General features: G+C 47.6%; 1 protein-coding gene across 2 annotated transcripts in view; it reads right to left on the bottom strand.

The window, feature by feature from the left end:
* The window catches only part of RRP12 (ribosomal RNA processing 12 homolog), a 44,890-nt gene extending 32,689 nt beyond the window's left edge, over window positions 1-12,201 (bottom strand). The window contains exons 1-5 of one of the 2 annotated variants that reach the window (XM_012439587.2): window positions 11,600-12,201; window positions 10,821-11,050; window positions 6,262-6,345; window positions 4,085-4,161; window positions 187-292 (exon numbers count right to left, since the gene is read on the bottom strand). In XM_012439587.2, coding sequence (XP_012295010.1) covers window positions 187-292; window positions 4,085-4,161; window positions 6,262-6,345; window positions 10,821-11,050; window positions 11,600-11,738 — 636 coding nt within the window. In that variant the 5' untranslated portion in view covers window positions 11,739-12,201. The remainder of the gene's footprint in view (window positions 1-186; window positions 293-4,084; window positions 4,162-6,261; window positions 6,346-10,820; window positions 11,051-11,599) is intronic. The other variant, XM_012439588.2, reaches the window with a different exon arrangement.
* Window positions 12,202-23,413: the final 11,212 nt, after the last annotated feature.

The raw sequence follows: 23,413 nt of genomic DNA, 5'->3' as shown, positions 1-23,413 counted from the left end.
CCTCAGTGCCACCAGCCTTGGCCAGGAGGGAAAAGAGCCCAGGTTCTCACTGACTCCTGAAAATCCCAAAGGGATCTGTCTGAGGTTCCCAGGGTGCCTAAACCCCTCTCAGCGAGCATCCAAGAATCACCAAATCAGGCAGGCCCTGGGAAATGCCAGATGAGAAACTAAACCCCAGACACTAACCCATCGGAGGACAGAGGTGGAGCCACTGCTGGCCTGGGCTGACATGATATCCATGAAGGCTTTGGAGGTATCAGAGAACTTCTTAATGAGCACAGGGCTGGGAACACTGTGGGAAAGAACAGAGACGGTTACCCCAGAGGGTACCTGAAGAGCAGCTGGTGCAGCCCCTTGTGGTACTAAGGAGGACAGAGCAAGGGATGCTGGTGGCACAGTCACTCAGCAAGTGAGCAACAAAATCAGGACAGGCACCCGCCCTAACAGCCAGCTCAGTGTGCTTTCCACCCATGCTCCCCACCTCCCTCACCTTCCCACTACCTGCTCCTGAACTCACACCAATCCTCCTTCCACCTCCCCTGCAGGTCTCCAGACAGCCCGGGCCAATATCCCCTCCCCTCCCTCTGCCACTCACTGCTCCAGGGATGCCCCTCCTGGGGCCAACACCTACACTCCCTGGTATAATGACCCAAGCCACCCAGGGCCTTATTTTGTAGAATGCCACCTGATAAACAAGTATCTTTTAAATTGTATTTTAAAATTTCTGGCCAGGTGCAGTGGCTCACACCTGAAATCCCAAAACTTTGGGAGGCTAAGGCAGGTGGATCACCTGAGGTCAGGAGTTCAAGACCAGCCTGACCAACATGGTGAAACCCTGTCTCTACTAAAAATATGAAAATTAGGGGCTGACGCCCTTTGTGGCCTCAGCCCATCTGCACCCAGGTGAAAAGAAAAAAAAGAAAATTAGGTATTAGAGCATAACTGTCTCAAAAATAAATAAATAAATAAATAAATTTCTAATTGTGGTAAAATACACATAAGATAAAACATGATTTTAACCACTTTTTAGGTATATCATTCAGTACTGTTAAATATATTCATGTTGTGGTTTTTTGTTGTTGTTTTGGAGACAGGGTCTTACTCATCACCCAAGCTGGAGTGTGGTGGCGCAATCTCGGCTCACTGCAACCTCTGCTTCCCAAGTAGCTGGGACTACAGGTGCATGCCACCACATCTGGCTCATGTTTGCATTTTTTTGGTAAAGATGGGGTTTCGCCATATTGCCCAGGCTGCTTTTGAACTCCTGAGCTCAAGCAATCCACCTGCATCAGCCTCCCCAAAGTGCTGGGATTATAGGTGTACATCACCACACCCAGCCAAGCAAGCATACTCACATTGTCATGCAACCAATCTCAAGAACTTTTTCATGGTAAAGAATCAAGGTTTGAGGCCGGGCGCGGTGGCTCACTCCTGTAATCCTAACACTTTGGGAGGCCGAGGCGGGTGGATCACGAGGTCAAGAGATCAAGACCATCCTGGTCAACATGGTGAAACGCTGTCTCTACTAAAAATACAAAAAATTAGCTGGGCATGGTGGCACATGCCTGTAATCCCAGCTACTCAGGAGGCTGAAGTAGGAGAATTGCCTGAACCCAGGAGGCGGAGGTTGCGGTGAGCCGAGATCGTGCCATTGCACTCCAGCCTGGGTAACAAGAGCGAAACTCCATCTCCAAAAAAAAAAAAAAAGAATCAAGGTTTTTTTGTTTGTTTTTTTAACACTTTATTTTTTAAATTTTTTTGTTCTTTTGAGATGGAGTCTCATTCTGTTGCCCAGGCTGGAGTTACAATGCCTTGATCTTGGCTCACTGCAAACTTCATCTCCTGGGTTCAAGTGATTCTCATGCCTCAGCCTCCCGAGTGGCTGGGATTACAGGCATGCACCATCACACCCAGCTAATTTTATATTTTTAGTACAGACTGGGTTTCACCATGTTAACCAGGCTGGTCTCAAACTCCTGGCCACAAGTAATCCTCCTGCCTCAGCCTCCCAAAGTGCTGGGATTACAGCTGTGAGCCATAGCACCCTGCCATGACTTTTAATTTTTATTACTCGAGAAAGTTTCATTTTCTTTCTTTCTTTCTTTTTTTTTTTTTTTAAAACAGAGTCTCACTGTGTCACCAGCCTGGAGTGTAGTGGTGTGATCTTGGCTCACAGCAACCTCCGCCTTCCAGGTTCAAGAGATTCTCCTGCCTCAGCCTCCCAAGTAGCTGGAATTGCAGGTCCTCACCACCACGCCTGGCTAATTTTTTGTATTTTAGTATAGACGGGGTTTCGCTATGTTGACTAGGCTAGTCTCAAACTCCTGACCTCGTGATCCACCCTCCTTGGCCTCCCAAAGTGCTGGGGGGATTACAGGTGTGAGTCACCGTGCCCAGCCCTTTCTTTTTTTCTTTTTTTTTGGAGACGGAGTTTCGCTCTTGTTACCCAGGCTGGAGTGCAATGGCACGATTTCGGCTCACCGCAACCTCCGCCTCCTGGGTTCAGGCAATTCTCCTGCCTCAGCCTCCTGAGTAGCTGGGGTTACAGGCACGCACCACCATGCCCAGCTAATTTTTTGTATTTTTAGTAGAGACGGGGTTTCACTATGTTGACCAGGATGGTCTCAATCTCTTGACCTTGTGATCCACCCACCTCGGCCTCCCAAAGTGTTGGGATTACAGGCGTGAGCCACCGCGCCCGGCCCCTTTTTCTTTTTTTTGAGACAGATTCTTGCTCTGTCGCTCAGGCTAGAGTGCAGTGGCACAATCTCAGCTCACTGCAACCTCTGCCTCCTGGGTTCAAGCAATTCTCCTTCCTCAGCCTCCCAAGTAGCTGGAATTATAGGAGCCCGCCACCACAGCTGGCTAATTTTTGTGTTTTTAGTAGAGATGGGGTTTCACCATGTTGGCCAGGCTGGTCTTGAACTCCTGACCTCAGGTGATCCACCTACCTCAGCCTCCCAAAGTGCTGGGATTACAGGTGAGAGCCACTGCGCACAGCCTGTCCACCTAATTTCTGTATTTTTAGTAGAGACGAGGTTTCACCATGTTGGTCAGGATGGTCTTGATCTCCTGACCTTGTGATACACCCACCTTGGCCTCCCAAAGTGCTGGGATTATAGGAGTGAGCCATGACGCCTGGCCAAAAAAGTTTTATTATTTTTTTTTTTGAGATGGAGTCTCACTCTTGTTGCCCAGGCTAGAGTGCAATGGCGTGATCTTGGCTAACCGTAACCTCCACCCTCCTGGGTTCAAGCAATTCTCCTGCCTCGGCCTCCCAAGTAGCTGGGATTAAAGGAATGTGCCACCATGCCCAGCTAATTTTGTATTTTTAGTAGAGACAGGGTTTCTCTATGTTGGTCAGGCTGGTCTTGAACTCCTGACCTCAGGTGATCCACCCACCTCAGCCTCCCAAAGTGCTGGGATTACAGGTGTGAGCCACAGTGCCCGGCCTTTCCAGATAATTTTTGTATTTTTACTAGAGACAGGGTTTCACCATGTTGGCCAGGACGGTCTCGATCTCCTGACCTGGTGATCCACCTGCCTTGGCCTCCCAAAGTGATGGGATTATAGGCGTGAGTCATGGCACCTGGCCAAAAAAGTTTCACTTTCAATAGAGCTTTCTGACTGTTTGTGCCTTTGACATTTTCACAATGATTTTCTGCTCCTCAATAAGGAAAGCACACTTGATCCTGTCATGAACACATTTAGCACACATGGAACCAGAGAACCACCACAGGCCCTACTGACATGCCTTTTGTTTTGGACAATCAAATAAGAACTTTAGATCTCACAGCATGAACTCCTGAAAGTCTGCCTGGGCACACACCACGTGAAGATTTTGGTGCTTTCCAACCTTCTTGGTATAAAGGTAAACGATTCTATTACCAGGGGTTTGGGACATCCTAGTTTAGTTAGAGATTTCTCGTTAGAAACCTACAACGGTATGTCACCCGCTGGCCCATTCTGCATGTCTCTAGGTAATGTTCATGAAGAGCAAGGAGCTTTTTAAAAACAATTCCCCGATCCTGTTTCTCCTGTCCACATTCCCTTCTCCCCTCCACAAACAGGAGGCAGAACTCACCGCTTCAGGACGAGGTTCAGCAGGTAAGCAACAGCAGCCAGGGACTCCGGGGACTCCACTGCTTCCATTGTTGTCATCTGAGGGCCAGATCGAGGGGATGTGAATGGATAAAAGCTTACACTGAGTAGCGGGAAACAGAGCGGGGGAACATGTGCCCAGCAGAACAGTTATGACCAAGAACCACAGTATCTGAGGTTCAAATCCTGGCTCTGTCATACTGTGTGGCTCTGGGATAGTAATTTAACCTATCTGTGCCTCAGTTTCTTCATTTGTAAAGTAGGGATAGTAATGCTACATACCTTTTAAGTTGTTGTGATATTTAATTGAATTTATATATATATAATACTGCCTGACACATAATTCAAACTATATATATGTATATGTCCATATATATATACAGAGATAGATAGAAAGATAGATAGTTTTTTTGAGACAGGGTCTCCCAGGTTGGAGTACAGTGGTATGATCATAGCTCACTGTAACCTTCAACTCCAAAGCTCAAGAGATCCTCCCACATCAGTCTCCCAAGCAGCCAGAATTACAGACATGTGCCACAAAGCTTGGCTAATTATTTTATTTTTTGTGGAGATAGGGTCTCACTATATTGCCCAGGCTGGTGTCAAACTCCTAGCTTCAAGGACTCCTCCCATCTTGGCCTTCCAAAGTCCTAGGATTAAAGGCATGAGTCACCATATCCAGCCAAAAACCATATACTGCCATCTAATTTATTTCATCATTCTAGAGCAGAAGTTTGCAAACTTTTTCTATGAAGGACCAGAGAGTAAATATTTTCAGCTTTGCATGCACATATGGTCTCTGTTGTATTATCTTTTCGTGTGTGTTTTAATAATTCTTAAAAAATGTAATAACTGGGCTGGGCATGGTGGCTTATGCCTGTAATCCCAGCACTTTGGGAGGCTGAAGTGGGAGAACTGCTTCAGTCCAAGAGCTCAAGACCAGCCTGGGCAACATGGTGAAACTCCATTTCTACTAAAAATACAAGAATTCACTGGGCATGGTGGCACAAGCCTGTAATCCTGACTATTAAGGAGGCTAAGGCACAATAATCACTTGAACACAGGAGGTGGAGGCTGCAGTGAGCCATGATCACATCACTGCACTCCAGCCTGGGTGACAGAGTGAGACCCTGTCTCCAAAACAAAACAACAGAAAGCCCAAAAATAAAATAAAAATTTTATATATATATATATACACACACACACACACACACACCCCCATACACATATATATTTATTCAATGTAATAACTAGGCCAGGCATGATGGCGCACACCTGTAATCCCAGCACTTTGGGAGGCTGGTGGGTGGATCACCTGAGGTTGGGAGTGTGAGATCAGCCTGGCCAACATGGTGAAACCCTCCCTCTCTACTAAAAATACAAAAATTAGCCAGAAGTGGTGGCGTGTGCCTGTAATCCCAGCTACTCAGGAGGCTGAGGCAGGAGAATTGGTTGATACCATGAGACAGCGGTAGTAGTGAGCTGAAATCATGCCACTGCAGGCCAACCTGGACAACAGAGATTCTGTTTCAAAAAAAGCAGGCCAGGCCCAGTGGCTCATGCCTGTCAACCCAGTACTTTGGGAGGCCGAGGCAGGCGGATCATGAGGTCAGCAATTCGAGACCAGTTTGGTCAACATGGTGAAACCCCATCTGTACTAAAAAATATAAAAAATTAGCTGGATGTGGTGGTGTGCGCCTGTAGTCCTAGCTACTCGGGAGGTTGAGGCAGGAGAATCGCATGAACCTGGCATGTGGAGGTTGCAGTGAGCCAAGATTGTGCCATTGCACTCCAGCCAGGACAACAGTGCGAAAGTAATAAGTAGCCAGTTGCAGTGGCTCACACCTGTAATCCCAACACTGTGGGAGGTCCGCAGGAAGACAAGACTGCTTGAGCTCAGGAATTTGAAACCAACCTGGACAACTCCAGCCTGGGTGACAGAGCAAGACTCCGTCTCAAAAAAAGAAAGAAAGAAAAGAAAGAGAAAACAGAAATGCAACAAATACCACCAGCCTTTCTAAGTCACCTGAGAATAACTGAAGCACTTTCACCTGGTCAAGGGCATCCTTCTCTAACACCAGGCCAGGGGCACTCGTCTTCTCTCTAAATCTTGCATAACCTGCTGCTCTGAACACCCACCCTCAAGTGGCACCCACTCACCAGAGCAGCAAAATACTCAGTCTCCGTCTCCTTCCCTCCCTGGGAGCGAATCACCTCAGTGACAGCAGCCAGAACAGCACAGATCTGCACAGGAGGGAGAAAGCACTGTGACTATTTGAGACCTAACCCCACCCCAGGGGAGCCTCCTTTCCTTGCTCCTTCACAGATTAGTCTCCAGGTAAAGCCCAGAGTCAGACAAGATATGCAACATTCAGGGCCTGGGTACATACCAGGGGCCTAGCAAGTAAGATGTCTCAGAAAATGCTTGCTGAAATTTCACCAGGAGGATACTCTCCCTGTAGAAATACCTGCATGATGAGTGTGCAAATATTTATGTACAAGGATATTCACGGCAGCAACAGATTGGAATGGTCAAGCAGCCATCACCAGGAGATTAATAATGTTCTGCAGTTATCCAGGGGGATGTTGGTTCCAGGACCCCTGAAGGTACCAAAATCTGAGCATGCTCAGGTCCCTTATATAAAATGCTGTAGGTTATCTATATACATCCTCCCATATACTTCGTGTTCTTTTTGAGACAGAGTCTCACTCTGTCACCCAGGCTAGAGTGCAGTGGTATGATCTCAGCTCACTGCAACCTCTGCTTCTGGGTTCAAGCCAATTCTCCTGCCTCAGCCTCCCAAGTAGCTGAGATTACAGGTGTTTACCACCATGCCCAGCTTATTTTTGTATTTCTGGTAGAGTTCAAGACCATGTGACCAAGCTGGTCTTGAACTCCTGGCCTCAAGGGATCCACCCTCCTCAAGTGCTTGGATTACAGGCGTGAGTCACCTTACCTGGTGTATTATTTTCGCCAGGCACAGTGGCTCATGCTTGTAATCCTAGCACTTTGGGAGGCCGAGGCGGGCAGATCACGAGGTCAGAAGATCAAGACCATCCTGGCCAACATGGTGAAATCCTGCCTCTACTAAAAATAAAAAAAGTAGCTGGGCATGGTGGCACATGCCTGTAATCCCAGCTACTTGGGAGGCTGATGCAGGAGAATCGCTTGAACCAGGGAGTCGGAGGTTGCAGTGAGTGGAGATCACGCTACTGCACTCCAGCCTGGGCAACAGAGCGAGACTCCATCTCAAAAAATAAATAAATAAATAAAAGATTTTTAATCCATTCTTGGTTGAATCTGCAGATGCAGAACCTGCAGATATGAAGACCTGACTGTATCATTATATAACAAATAATGAAAGATTTAAATAGTGTGTTATTCAAAAGAATGAGAACAACTATATATTAACTTATAAATACTGTTCAGTGGAGAAAAAGTTGCAGGACAGTGGATAGAAAATAAACTAATCAGGCAGGGGCACAGTGGCTCACACTGGTAATCCCAACACTTTGGGAGGCTGAGGTGGACAGATCTCTTGAGCACAGGAGTTTGAGACCCGTCTGGGCTATACGGCAAATCCTGCCTCTACGAAAAATACAAAAAGTAGCTGGGCATGGTAGCACTCCACTGGAATCCCAGCTACTTGGGGGGATGATCAGCTACTGCACTCCAACCTGAGTGACAGAGTGAGACTTTGTCTTAAAAAAAAAAAAAGAAAAAAAGAAAAGAAACTAATCACATTTTGGTAGACCTACATAACAAAATGGGTGTAAAAAATTTTTCTTTTCTTTTCCTTTCTTTTTTTTTTTTTTTTTTGAGACAGAGTCTTGCTCTATTACCCAGGCTGGAGTACAGTAGTGCAATCTTGGTTCACTGCCACCTCTGCCTCCAGGGTTCAAGCAATTCTCAAGCCTCAGCTTCCCAAGTAGCTGGGATTACAGGTGCGTGGCACCATGACAGGCTAATTTTTCAGTAGAGACAGGTTTTCACCATGCTGGCCAGGCTGGTCTCAAACTCCTGACCTCAAGTCATCTGCTCACCTCGGCCTCCCAAAGTACTGGGATTACAGGTGTGAGCCACTGCGACTGGCCTGAAAATTTAATTTTTAAATTTTAACTACTCATAATTTAAAACACTTGATCTATTTACTAGGAAACATATATTTGTAACAACCTGGTGAATAGGTTTGTAGTAATTCATAGCAGGCAAATCTACTTGTGCAATGATAAATGTTATGAACTCTAAATACATTAAAATCAAGTATTTCCAATGAAAATTTAACATCTAGGCTGGGAGCGATGGCTCACGCCTATAATCCCAGCACTTTGGGAGGCTGAGGTGGGTGGATCATGAGATCAGAAGTTCAAGACCAGCCTGGCCAAGATAGTGAAACCCTGTCTCTACTAAAAATACAAAAAACTAAATCAGGCGTGGTGGGGGGCGCCTGTAATCCCAGCTACTCAAGAGGCTGAGGCAGAGAACTGCCTGAACCTGGAAGGCAGAGGGTGCAGTGAGCTGAGATCATGCCACTGCACTCCAATCTGGGCAACAGAGCGAGACTCTGTCTCCAAAAAAAAAAAAAAATTTAGCATCTAAGTAGAGGTATATGGGTAAATTATACACTAGATTTTGAAGACTTTGCATCATAAAAATAATGCTGTAGTAAAATATATTGATTATACATTGAAATGGTAATATTTTAAAGATACTGAGTTAAAGCCGGGCGTGGTGGCTCACACCTGTAATCCCAGCACTTTGGGAGTCCAAGGCAGGTGGATCATGAGGTCAAGAAATCAAGACTGTCCTAGCCAACATGGTAAAACTCCATTTCTATTAAAAATACAAAAATTAGCCGTGTACTTGTAGTCCAAGCTACTCAGAAGGCTGAGGCAAGAGAACCGCTTGAACCCAGGAGGCAGAGCCGAGATTGCGCCACCGCACTCCAGCCTTGGTGACAGAGCGAGACTCTGTCTCCAAAACACACACACAAAAAAACAAAAACAAAAGATACTGAGTTAAATAAAGCATATTGTTAAGATTAATTTTACCTGTTTATATGGCTACTAAAAATTTTAAAATTAGGCCAGGCACAGTGGCTCATGCCTTTAATCCCAGCACTTTTGGGGATCACCTGAGGTCAGGATTTTGAGACCACCCTGGCCAACACGGAGAAACCCCATCTCTACTAAAAATACAAAAAAAATTAGCCAAGTATGGTGGTGCATGCCTATAATCCCAGCTACTTGGGAGGCTGAGACAGGAGAATCCTTGAACCCGGGAGGCGGAGGTTGCAGTGAGCCGAGATCACGCCATTGCACTCCAGCCTGGGTAATAAGAGCAAAAACTCTATCTCAAAAAAAACCCCACAATTTTTAATTACATATGTGGCTTGAATTAAGATTACTATTGGACAGAGCTGGTCCAGGAAGACAGACAATGACACATTAATAGTAGCTACTGTGAAAGACTCAAGTTGGGGGAACAACCATCACATTTTATTCTTCTTCTATCATTTTGGTATTTGGAATTTTTACTTTTTTATTTCTATTTTTTTTTTGAGACGGAGTTTCGCTGTTGTTACCCAGACTGGAGTGCAATGGCACGATCTCGGCTCACCGCAACCTCCGCCTCCTGGGTTCAAGCAATTCTCCTGCCTCAGCCTCCCGAGTAGCTGGGACTACAGGCGCGCGCCACCATCCCAGCTAATTTTTGTATTTTTACTAGAGACGGAGTTTCACCTTGTTGACCAGGATGGTCTCGATCTCTTGACCTTGTGATCCGCCTGCCTCGGCCTCCCAAAGTGCTGGGATTACAGGCATGAACCACCGCACCCGGCCTACTTTTTTATTTCAATAACAAAAAATATATATAACTTTAAAGTATAGATAACATAATAAAAGTAAGCAGGGCGCGGTGGCTCACGACTGTAATCCCAGCACTTTGGGAGGCCGAGGCAGGTGGATCACGAGGTCAAGAAATTGAGACCATTCTGGTCAACATGGTGAAACCCCGTCTCTACTAAAAATACAAAAAAAAAATTAGCTGGGCATGGTGGCACGTGCCTGTAATCCCAGCTACTCAGGAGGCTGAGGCAGGAGAATTGCCTGAACCCAGGAGGCGGAGGTTGCGGTGAGCCGAGATCGCGCCATTGCACTCCAGCCTGGGTAACAAGAGCCAAACTCCATCTCAAAAAAAAAAAAAATAACGAAAGTAAATAAAATTTAGTTCTTGCTAGATAAAACGTTTCCTAACCACTGTTACTGAGCATTTATTTACTCAACATGTTTATTGAAAATACTCTGTGTACAAAGTACTGTGTTAGGTATAGCTGAGGAGAGAAATTTTTGGAAAATATTTCTACCCTCAAGTACTTTACACTTTAGCAGGAGAGATGTTCTTATAAAAAGCATCAAGTGGGCTGGGCGCGGTGGCTCACGCCTGTAATCCAAGCACTTCGGAGGCCAAGGCGGGCGGATCACCTGAGGTCGGGGGTTCAAGACCAGCCTGACCAACATGGTGAAACCCCGTCTCAAAAAAAAAAAAAAAAAAGCATGAAATGGAACCCGCCCTAGGAGGGGACACAAAGGGAAGAGAGATGACACATCATCCAGAAATACCAGCTGTTGTCACCGGAGACCAGTCAGCCAGAGCTGAAGAAAAGGCATGAGTTGGCCCCTCCTCACCGTCCCATGGCCCTCCTGACCCTCGGCCCTACCTCCTTGTGGGCAGCCGAGTTGGACTCCCAGAAGCGCTGCACTTTGCTGAAGGTGATGTTTGTGCAGTCGGAAAGGCCACTCAGGAAGGTGCCTGAGGACTTCTCGGTGACAGCCAGCTCTGCCTCTTCTTCCATGGGCGTCTCAGGGGCTTCCCTTTTGCCCAGGCGCAAGGACCCTGACTGCAGCTCATTATGTAACTTCACAGCATCGACTGTCAGGTCACTCCTTCCTGAGAGCCAGAGGCACAAGATAGGCCCAACCCTCCTTTTGGTCAAGAAAACCGAACAATCCCTGGGAAACAAACGAGCCCAGCCCAAGTCTCCAACCCGAGAGGCTGAATTCTGCCTCATAAACCCATTGCATGCCTAAAACTTGAAAACCCAAGGAGAAAGGGAATCCTCCATGAACAAGTTTCCGCTTCCCTGTAGCAATGGCATAAACGCCAGTGGGAATCAGCTGGGAGCTACATTCAGAGAACCTGGAAAATAAGTGAAGGTGAACGCGGTCTGTAAAGAGCCACCCAAGGTTCATTACAGCCATCAGTCCCAACTCTGACACCCGCGGTATCTTACACAAGATACTGCCCTACTGCGGACCTCAGTTTCCGTATCTGCTAAATTGGAATGGTTGCCCTTCAGAGCGGGCTCCAGATCCGACATCCTAAGAAATGGAAGTTCCAATGCCTGGCCCTGGACTCTCCCAGAGGCCCCAGACTCATCTGGACCCAGGTGTGCCCGGAACCCCACCGCCGGCTGCGCTTGAGTCCCAGCCCAGCTACCTGACGGCCGGCTGAAGAAGCGGCTGCGGGCGGCCTGGCGGTGGCGGCAGATGACGGGGTTGCTGTCGCTGCTGTGGCCTTTCTTCCAGCGCTTCAACTTAGCTGAGACACCAGAAGGCAACTTCCCCGAGCGACCCATGTTGACTAAGCCGTGGCTGGGAGTGAGCTTAAAGGACCAGCTTCCAGCCAGGTACGGAGAAACTCGCTCAGAACCCACGTGGATACCCTGTACCCTTCACTTCCTCTTCTTCTGGCGTAACTTCCGGATTCGTGCCTATTACTATGGTAAAACAGTCAACATCCGGTTTTACGCCTCCTCCTCCTCCTCCTGGCTTCCGATTGGGAGGAGCTCCAAGGAGATCCGTTGCTAGGGAGGAAGTTAGGTTGCTAAGGGTTCTCTGGGCTTCTTACTCCAGCCAGGACCAGGTTTCAGGGCCACAGGAGTGAGCCTTAAAAAACTGGAGTTCAAGCCGGGCTCGGTGGCTCACACCTGTAATCCCAGCACTTTGGGAGGCCAAGGTGGGCAGATCACGAGGTCAGGAGTTCAAGACCAGTCAGGCCAACAGAGTGAAACCCCATCTCTACTAAAAATACAAAAATACAAAAAAAAAAAAAAAAAAAAAAAAAAATTAGCCAGGCTTGGTGGCGGGTGCCTGTAGTTTAAGCTACTTGGGAGGCTGAGGCATGAGAATTGCTTGAACCTGGGAGGCAGAGGTTGCACTGAGCCAAGATAGCGCCACTGCACTCCAGCCTGGGTGACACAGTGTGACTGTCTCAAAAAAAAAAAAAAAAGGTTGGGCCAAAGACCCCAACAGTTGAACGTCATGATATATGGTACTAAAAATAAAAAAGACACGAACAGACACTTCACAAAAGTGAACATCCAAATGGCCAATAAACATATAAAAAACGGGCCTGGCATGGTAGCTCACACCTGTAATACCAGCACTTTAGGAGGCTGAGGCAGGAGGATCACCTGAGCCCAGGAGCTGAAGACCAGCCTGGCCAACACAACAAGACCTGTTTCGTCAAAAACTAAGAAAAATAGTGGGGTGCAGTGGCGTGCACCCATGGTCCCAGCTACTTGGGAGGCTGAGACAGGAGAATCCCTTAAGCCCAGGAGTTTGAAGTTGTAGTAAGCTATAATAGCACCACTGCACTCCAGCCTGGATAACACAATGAGAGTTTGTCTCAAGAAAAAGAAAAGGAACAGAACAGAACAGAAAAGATACTGTTTCATGCCAGGTGTGGTGGCACGTGCCTGTAGTCCCAGCTACTCAGGAGGCTGAGGTTGGAGGATCGCTCGAGCCCAGGAGTTCTGGGCTGTAGTGCCCTATGCTGATCAGGTGTCCGCACTAAGTTCAGCATCAATATGGTGACCTCCCAGGAGTGGGGAGCCACCAGGTTGCCTAAGGAGGGGTGAACCGGCCCAGGTCGGAAATGGAGCAGGTCAAAACTCCGTGCTGATCAGTGGTGGGATCATGCCTGTGAATAGCCACTGCACTCCAGCCTGGGCAACATAGCGAGACCCCATCTCTAAAATAAATAAAAATAAAAAGAAAAAGATACTGTTTCATTATCAACATGGAAATACAAATTAAAATCACAATGAAATGCCCACAGACATACACCCACCAGAATGGCTAAAATTAAAAAGACTAGCAATACTAATGTTGGTAAGGATGTGGAGAACCTGGCAGCATACGCTGCAGTAGGAGTATAAATTGATACAGCCATTCTGGAAAACTGTACGGTAGTATCTACTAAACTCAATATAGGCCTGCTCCATAACCCAGCAATTCATTCTTGCCTATTTACTCTGAACAGAGATGTTTACTTATATGCAAAAAAAGAAATATATGAGGATGTTCACAATGGACATAATACAATGTCCATCAACAGTAGAATGATGGCTGGGTGTGGTGGCTCACACCTGTAATCCCAACACTTTGGGAGGCCAAGGCAGGTGAATCACTTGAGGTCAGGAGGTCGAGACCAGCCTGGCCAATATGGTGAAACCCTGTCTTAAAAAAAAAAAAGAAAGAAAGAACATAAAAATAAAGAACAGTGGAGGGCCGGGTGCGGTGGCTCATGCCTGTAATCCCAGCACTTTGGGAGGCTGAGGTGGGTGGATCATAAGGTCAAGAGATCGAGACCATCCTGGTCAACATGGTGAAACCCTGTCTCTACTAAAAATACAAAAAATTAGCTGGGCATGGTGGTGCGTGCCTGTAATCCCAGCTACTCAGGAGGCTGAGGCAGGAGAATTGCCTGAATCCAGGAGGCGGAGGTTGCGGTGAGCCGAGATTGCGCCATTGCACTCCAGCCTGGGTAACAAGAGCAAAACTCCGTCTCAAAAACAAAACAAAACAAAACAAAAAAAACAGTAGAATGAGGCTGGATGCAGTGGTTCACCCCTGTAATCCTAGTGCTTTGGGAGGCTGAGGGAGGAGGATTGCTTGAGGCCAATAGTTGCACCCGTAGTCCTAGCTACTCAGAAAACTAAGGCAGGAGGATCACTCGAGCCCAGGAATTCAAAGTTACTGTGAGCTATAATCATGCCACTGCACTGCAGCCTGGGCAACAGAGTGAGACTGTGTGTCTAAAAGACATATAGATAGATTAGACAGACAGATAGACAGTAGGATGGATAATTTGTGACATATTGATATGTAATGGAATATTATAGGATTTGACTGTATGGCAATGAGAAGGAACTACTGCTACATATAAAAACACGCATGATCTAGGTTGAGTGAAAGACTCCAGACACAAAAGAGTGCATATTTATGATCCCATTTATTACTTATTTATTTGTTTAGAGACAGAGTCTTCCTCTGTCACTCAAGTTGAAATACAGTGGTACAATCATGGCTTACTACAGTCTTGACCTCCAGGCTCAAGCAATCCTCCCACCTCAGCCTCCTGAGTAGTTGGGACAGGCGTGCACCGCCATGCCTGGCTAATTTTTTTGTTGCTGTTTGTTTTTTGTTTTTTTGAGATGGAGTCTTGCTCTGTCCCCCAGGCTGGAGTGCAGTGGCACAATCTTGGCTCACTGCAACTTTCACCTCCCAGGTTCAAGCAATTCTCCTGCCTCAGCCTTCCCAGGTAGCTGGTACTACAGGTGCATGCCACCACATCTGGCTATTTTTGTATTTTTAGTTAGATGGGTTTCACTGTGTTAGGATGGTCTCAATCTCCTGACCTCGTGATCCACCCACCTCGACCTTCCAAAGTGCTGGGATTACAGACATGAGCCACCATGCCCAGCCTACATGTATATTACACTTCATGGGCTAACTAAAAATACAAAGTGGGCCAGGGGCAGTGGCTCACGCCTCTAATCACAGCACTTTGGGAGGCTGAGGCGGGCCGATAACTTGAGTCCAGGAGTTCGAGAGCAGCCTGGGAAACAGAGGGAAACCCCATCTCTGCAAAAAATATGACAATTAGCCAGGCATGATGGCAAGCACCTGTACTCCCAGCTACTCGGAGGCTGATGTGGGAGAATCGCTTGAATCCCAGGCTAGAGTACAGTGACGCAATCTGGAGGTTGCAGCGACTCCAGATTGCACCACTGCACTCTAGCCTGGGTGATGGAATGAGACTGTGTCTCAAAAAACAACAAAGACCGGGCGCGGCGGCTCACACCTATAATCCCAGCACTTTGGGAGACCGAGGTGGGCGGATCACAAGGTCAAGAGATCAAGACCATCCTGGCAAACATGGTGAAACCCTGTCTCTATAAAATATAAAAATTAGCTGGGTGTGGTGGTCACGAGTCTGTAGTCCCAGCTACTCAGGAGGCTGAGGAAAGAGAACTGCTTGAACCCGGGAGGCGGAGGTTGCAGTGAGCCAAGATCGCGCCATTGCACTCCAGTCTCGTGACTGGCGACAGAGCGAGACTCTGTCTCAAAAACAAAAAAAAACAAACAAAAAAAGTGGTCCTCACACGTAGAGCAAAGAGAGCATAAAGTGTGCTAATGTGAGAAATTGTTGCTGCAGAGAAGACTGAAGTCAGCTCAGACTCTGGGCCCCCGCCCCTCCAGCCTCTGGAGACATCATCACCCTCCAGTGGGGCCCTGCGCCTGGGACACAGGCTGAGACGTCGGTGAAAAGGCGGAGAAAGGGAAATGGTAGCTGGGGGAGAAAGAGGAAGCAGAGTGTGGAAACTATTGTAATCAAGCTGTGCTCACGACCAGAGGTCTAGACTTGGGACAACTGCTGAGAGAAGGCAGGCAAAGTGCTGGGCTTAAGACTGGACATAAGACTGGGCTTAAGACTGGGCTTAAGTCTTAAGTGCTGGGCTTAAGACTTTACCTATAAACCAAGCAAGGGATTTATTTAACCTCTCTAAGTCTCCATTTTTTTCCCCCTTTATTTATTTATGCTTTTTTTTTTTGAGACAGTCTTGCTCTGTCACCCAGGCTGAAGTGCAATGTCGTGATCTTGGCTCACTGCAACCTCTGTCTCCCGGGTTCAAACAATTCTCTTGCCTCAGTCTCCCGAGTAGCTGGGACTACAGGTGAACACCACCAAGCTCAGCTAATTTCTTTGGTATTTTAGTAGGGACAAGGTTTCACCATGTTGCCCAGGCTGGTCTGAAACTCCTGAGCTCATCAGGCAATCCGCCTGCCTTGGCCTCCCAAAGTATTTATATATTTTTTTACACATTCTAATGTGTCATATTATTTAAAGTTGTGATAATAATTTTTTTAATTGCATTTTAGGTTTTGGGGTACATGTGAAGAACATGAAAGATTGTTGCACAGGTACACACATGACAGTGTGATTTGCTGCCTTCCTCCCCATCACCTATATCTGGCATTTCTCCCCATGCTATCTCTCCCCAACTCCCTACCCCCGACTGTCCCTCCCCTATTTCCCCCCTACAGACCCCAGTGTGTGATGCTCCCCTTCCTGTTATTAATTTTTTTTGATATGGAGTCTTACTCTATTGCCCAGGCTGGAGTACAGTGGTGCACTCTTGGCTCACTGCAACATTCGCCTCCCGATCGATTCCCCTGCTTCAGTCTCCCAAGTAGCTGGGATTACAGGCACGTGCCACTACACCCAGCTGATCTTTTGTAATTTTAGTAGAGATGGGGTTTCACCATGTCGGCCAGGCTGGTCTCAAACTCCTGACCCCAAGTGATCCACCCCCCTTGGCCTCCCAAAGTGCTGGGATTACAAGCGCAAACCTCTGTGCTCGGCTGAATGTTGTGATAATTCTGAATCACTGGGCTGCTATCAGGATTCAGTATGAAATTGTGTACCTGTCAAGTTACGGACAACTCCAAAACACATGTAGGACTATACTTTACAGAGGGTTCAGTGGTGCCTCTTTGCCACCAGAGGGAGTGCTACGAACAACCTGTTAGGGCTGAAACCCCATAGAGAGCCTGCAATACCATCTAGTAGGCTGGGATTTTGCAAATCAGATGGGGAGATACAGAGGCCAAGGGTAGTGGCAGCTTTCCCATCCTTTTCACCCCTGAATTCCAGCAGCAACTCCCACCCAGAGGCTCTAGCTGTGTCCATGATCAGCCACTCTACACATGGCTAATAAGGACCACTCAGGTTGGGCGCGGTGGCTCACACCGTAATCCCAGCATTTTGGGAGGCCGAGGTGGGTGGATCATCTGAGGTCGGGAGTTAGAGACTGGCCTGACTAACAGGGAGAAGCCCCATCTCTACTAAAAATACAAAATTAGCTGGGTGTGGTGGTGAATGCCTGTAATCCCAGCTACTCTGGAGGCTGAGGCAGGAGAATCACTTGAACTTGGGAGGAGGAGGTTGCAGTGAGCTGAGATCATGCCATTGCACTCTAGCCTGGGCAACAAGAGCAAAACTCCATCTCAAAAAAAAAAAAAAAAAAAAAAGGACCACTCACATCTATAGGAGATAGGTCCTGCAGTTAGACTCTCTGGGTTGGAATTCAAGTACCACTACTTGCTCTGTGACCTTGAACAAGTCACCTTACTCTTCCCTGAGCCTCAGTTTTCCACATCTGCAAAATGGAGATGATAAGAATGCCTTCCCATATGGTTTAAGGGAACTAAATAAGATAATGAATTTAAAGTGCTGAGCACACTGCCTGGTACACAGTGAGCATACAATAAATGTGAGCTATTATTACAATCCAAAAAACTCTTCCTAGGTTCCAAAATATCTTTTTGTTCATTCTCTAAGTGAGGAGGACAGAGCAGCTGTCCTCATTTCCCAGATGGGGAAACACAGTTCCAAGGAGTTCAGTGACATCCCCAAGGTCACATAGTGAGCAGAAGCCAGGAGATCCAACTCAGCCCAGAATGGACCCCTCCCCATGTAGCACTGCTCTTAAAACTGTCTGCAAGGCTCCTGTGGAGGGAACAGATATGCCTCACCCAAAGTTCTGAGGCCATGGGGAGCAGGAAGGTCAGTTTTAGGTCAGCAAGTTGTAATCTGTTATGACACTGGACAGGAAGAAAGGGAAATTGAGGTTTAGCCTCTTGCCTCAAAGAGGAACCAGATGGTCTGGGTGTTTAACTTAGGGCTCAAGCTCAGGGCTCAGGGCATTTTGACCAACTCATTGTGGTTGCAGCTGCTCTGGAGGGTTTTCCTAACTGCTGGAGCTGTGTTAAAGCCCAGGCTTTGGACTTAGGAAGCCTGGGTTTGAAGCCACATCCCAGCTGTGTGACCCGGGGCAGGCGGCTGAGCTCTGTGAGCCACTGTCTCCTCATCTGAAGATGGGGTTGCTGTTATGAGACTACAATGAGATAATGCATGTGAAATACTTAGCCCAGTGCCTGGCACAGCACTGCTGCAAGGGTCAAGCGTCCCTCAGGGCATTAGAATTCCAGGAACTAACCAGGAGTCACAGCGCAGCCCTGTCACCCTCCACTGCCCCTTAGGCTAATAAAGCCTTTCTTTCCCATTTATTTTTTCCACAGAAGAACTCCCTTGGCAAGTACTTAAACATTCACTGAAGGCCCAGATTTAGAAAGAGCCGGGAAAACCAAGTTTTGTGCTGGGTGGAAGGAGGGGCGGCTGCTGCTCAGCCCACAGGACTCCTGTCAGGACACCACATGTCCTTAGTTGTTAAACCATCTTGCAGACTCATCGCCTGATGTTCAGATCTCCCAGCTCAGCTGGTGTCTGAGGAGGAGAGGATTTATGCCTGAGAGGGTGTGAGCCCAGATGATGCCTCAAGACTCAGGTTCTAGGTGAGAAAGTAGTGCTTCAGGGACTTCAGCTGCCCCCGCCCAAAATGGTGTCGCCATCTGCAGGTAAACACTGGAGCTGGTGCTGCTAGAAAAGAAAGAGGAGGGCTCTCTGGCAGGCTGCAGCTTCCTCAAGGACTCCCCTGACAGCACCTGGGCTTCCCTGATCCCCAGCCCATTGTCAGCCTTAGGATAAGGCCTGGCTTTATAGTCCAAGCCCTCTTTCTTTTTTAAATGTATGGAACTCTCGAAACCACCTGATGTGCACCAAGCCCTCTGCCACTAGACCCTGTGTGAAAACTGTAATGATAAAAATGCTCAAAGCAGGGCAATAAGCAAATATTTTGACCGTCTGCTTTCATTCACGTGAAACTGATTTCCTAGCCTATATTATCTTAGATCACATTTTCTTTTCTTTCTTTCTTTTTTTTTTTTTTGAGACAAGGTCTCCCTATGTTGCATAAGCTAGTTTTAAATTCCTGGCCTCAAGTGATCCTCCTGCCTTGGCCTCCCTAAGCACTGGAATTACCTGTGTGAGCCACTGAGCCTGACCTCAAAATTGCACATTAAATACAGGCAGGCGATCTGGGCACAGGAGGCACGTGCCTGTAGTCCCAGCTGATCAGGAAGCTGAAGCAGGAGGATGGTTTGAGGCCAGGAGTTTGAGGCTGCAATATGCTATAATCACACATGTAAATAGTCACTATACTCTAGTCTGGGCAATAAAGTGAGACCCTGCTCTAAAAAAATTAAAAAAAAAAAAAAAACTTGCAGAAACTGTGACTTGGGATTAATTTGCATCAAGTTTAGTGAATTGCTGGGAGGTTAGCAGTGTGTTAGTCCAGGGTCTCTGAGAAGCAGTTGCCAAGACAGGATTTGCAGGAAATACGTTAGGAGAAGTGCCTGTGATGGGAAAGGGGGCTGGGAGCGCAGGTGTGATGCTGCATAAGGGAAGGAGGAAGGAAGGTTTGGCGGGTGGCAGCGTCGTCTTAGATTGCAAATGCACTTCTGGGGAAAATTCGGCAAGCCTGTGGGGGGCTATTCCAGCCAAAGTTACCCTTCAGACGGGTCCTCAGGTTCCCAGGACCAGCCTGATTTCACATCCTTGATTCAGGGATGCTAAGTCATGACTGGATGTGGCCATGGGCAGCCCAGCCTCTGAATGCTGGGAGGGGCCCTCAGTCAATGAGCTCCCTGCCCTGGGCATGGTGGCTTATGCTTATAATCCCAGCACTTTGGGAGGCTGAGGCAGGTAGATCACTTAAGTCCAGGAGTTCAAGACCAGGCTCTGGGCAACACAGTGAGATCCTGTTTCTAAAAAAATAAAAATAAAATTAGCCAGTATAGTAGTACATGCCTGTAGTTCCAGTTACTTGGAAGGCCAAGATTATGCCACTGCACTCCAGCCTGGCACCTGGCGACAGAGCAAGACTCTGTCTCAAAAAAAAAAAAAAAAAAAGCTAGCCAGGTGTGGTGGCACACACCTGTAGTGCCAGCTACTCAGGAGGCTGAGGCTGGAGAATTGCTTAAGCCCAGGAGGTGGAGGCTGCAGTGAGCTGAGATCACACCACTGCACTCCAGCCTGGTGATGGAGCCAGACTCCATCTCAATAAAATAAAAAATTAAAAATAAAAAAGAAACCTACGTGAATTCCTCAATGGTTAAACATAGAGTTACCATATGACCCATTCCCCTCCTAGGTATATAATCAAGAGAAATGAAAACATGGCCACACAAAAATTCCTACACAAATGTTCATAGCAGCGTTTTTCACAATAACCAAAAGGTGGAAACAACCCAAATGTCCATCAGCTGATGAATGAATAAACAAAACATGGCGGCCGGGCGCAGTGGCTCACACCTGAAATCCCAGCACTTTGAGGGTCTGAGGTGGGCAGTTCACATGAGGCCAGGAGTTCAAGACCAGCCTGGCCAATATGGTGAAACCCCATCTCTCTTAAAAACACAAAAATTAGGGCCAGGAACGGTGGCTCACGCCGGTAATCCAAGCACTTTGGAGGCCAAGGTGGGCGGAACACCTGAGGTCGGGAGTTCAAGATCAGCCTGACCAACATGGTGAAACCCCGTCTTTAAAAAAAACTGAAACAAAAACAAAAATTAGACCGGGCGCGGTGGCTCACTCCTGTAATCTCAGCACTTTGGGAGGCCGAGGCGAGCAGATCACCTGAGGTCAGGAGTTCAAGACCAGCCTGGCCAACATGCTGAAATCCTGTTTTTTTTTTTTTAAAAAAATACAAAAATTAGCCAGGCGTGGTGACACACACATGTAAGCCCAGCTACTTGTGAGCCGCCTGGCTTCAAGCAATTCTCCTGCCTCAGCCTCCCAAGGAGCTGGGACTATAGGCATGCACCACCACACTTGGCTATTTTTTTTGTATTTTTAGTGGAGACAGGGTTTCTCCATGTTGGTCAGGCTGGTCTCAAACTCTCGAACTCAGGTAATCTGCCTGCCTTGGCCTCCCAAAGTGCTGAGATTACAGGCGTGAGCCACTGCACCCGGCCCCTGGTTAGCTTCTTTCTGAGTGTTTTTTGTTTTTCCTTTGAGACAGGGTCTCACTTTGTCGCTCAAACTGGAGTGCAGTGGTGCGATCATAACTTACTGAAGCCTCCACTTCCGAAGCTCAAGCAATCCTCCCACCTCAGCCTCCCTAGTAGCTGGGAAAACAGGTGTTCACTCCCATGCCCAGCTAATTTTTGTATTTTGTTGTAGAGACAGGTTTTTGTCATGTTGCCCAGGCTGGTCTCAAACTCCTGGGCCCTATTGATCCTCTTGCCTCGGCTTCCCAAAGTGCTGGGATTACACGTGTGAGCCACCACGCCTACCCCTTATCTGAGTTTTCCTAACAGTTTGACCAATAAGCTTGGTTGTTGGAAAGCTTTAGGAGTCCTGGGAATTTCCTTGAATGAAACACTGCTCTACAAGGGGAGGCTTTGTGTCCTAAGAGTTCAGGGTTTAGGGGCTGGCCGGAGGCCTCAGGTAGAGAGGAAGGCCCAGTTAGGATTTTCTTTACCGGAGTCTATCACTGATAAGTGCCTTGGCTTGGGGAACGCCTGCTAAGAGGGCATGGAGCACAGATCCCCCACTGACATCTCCGCAGTCCAAGCAGGAAGCAGGACTTAGTGGCCCCACTTACTCCCTACAGGATAGGAAAGGAGGGCAGTGCCCCGGTGAGGAGCTGTACAGGGGGTCCCTCAGGATGCTTGCTGGAAGGGTGGGGAGGTTACAAGACGTGCTGGGACCAGATGGGAATCAAAGCCCCTCCCACTTGATTTATTTTCAGGCCTGTAATGCTCGCTTGCATGCACCCAGTGCTTCAGCAATCAACCCCGACAAATGCCTTTTTGTCCTGTGTTCAGTAGAGATAAGAAAAAAAAAATTAGTAGAGAGCAAAAAACACTGGTTCACTCTAACTCTTTACTGGCATTCAAGAAACTTCTTTGGTTTGATAGGCTTTAAGCTTCTTCCCAGATTCAAAATGCTGTGGTTGGCACTAAATGGATCCCTATCTCTGCCCAGGTAGTCTAGCTTCTGGCTGCAAAGTCTTCGGTGTCCTTGCAACGAGGCAGGCATAACCTCTCCTTCTCTCTCCCTTGATCTTCCCTACCTCTCTTTACAAGGTTTCACTCTGTCACCCAGCCTGGAGTGCAGTGGTGCAATCATGGCTCACTGCAGCCTCAACCTCCTAGGCTCAAGCAGTCCTCCCATGTCAGCCTCCGGAGTAGCTGGGTCTACAGGCATACACCACCACATCCAGCTAATCTTTGTATTTTTTTTTTTTTTTTGAGATGGAGTCTCACTCTGTCACCCAAGCTGGAGTGCAATGGCATGATTTCGGCTCACTCTAACTTCTGCTTCCCAGGTTCAAGCAATTCTCTGCCTCAGCCTGCCAAGTAGCTGGGATCATAGGCGCCTGCCACCACGCCTGGCTAATTTTTGTATCTTTAGTAGAGATGGGGGTTTCACCATCTTGGCCAGGCTGGTCTCGAACTTCTGACCTCATGATCCACCCACCTCGGCCTCCCAAAGTGCTGGGATTACAGGCATGAGCCACCGTGCCTGGCCTAATTTTCGTATTTTTTGTAGTGATGGGGATCTGCCATGTTGCCCAGGCTGGCCTTGAACTCCTGGGCTCAAGCCATCCTCTCACTTCAGTCTCTTAAAGTGCTGAGTTTATAGACTTGAGCCACCGTGCCCTGCCTACCTCTCTCTCTTCTGATGCAGGAAGCCCTGATTTTGGAGCCCTTCCCAGTGGATCACCTCTGATAAATCTAGTCTCTTGTTCATCTGCTCTTTTATTTATGCAAAAAAAAATTTTTAAAGACTAGTCAAGTGCAGTAGAAGGAAGGGGGGAAAGGGCAGAACAAGGAGCTCGATCTGTAAATGACTGTGAACAACCAACTGAAATACCTCACTACCTTTGGACCAGCCTCATCTGCCCTTTTGAATGGCTCCTCTCAGTTTTCTCATCTGTAAAATGTGAATCGTGAGTGGCAGGAGGTGGATGGGGATTTGTAGTGGAGGATTTTCAAGGTCTCTTCCAGCTCTGACATTTGGGGACTCAGGGAGTTTATGAAGGACAAACGAACGCAT

The sequence above is a fragment of the Aotus nancymaae genome, unplaced genomic scaffold (genome assembly GCF_030222135.1).
Source record: "Aotus nancymaae isolate 86718 unplaced genomic scaffold, 86718_ANA_hifiasm-v0.15.2.pri h1tg000010l, whole genome shotgun sequence".
Taxonomy (NCBI): Eukaryota; Metazoa; Chordata; class Mammalia; order Primates; family Aotidae; genus Aotus; species Aotus nancymaae.
This window is presented reverse-complemented; position numbering and strand designations above follow the sequence as displayed.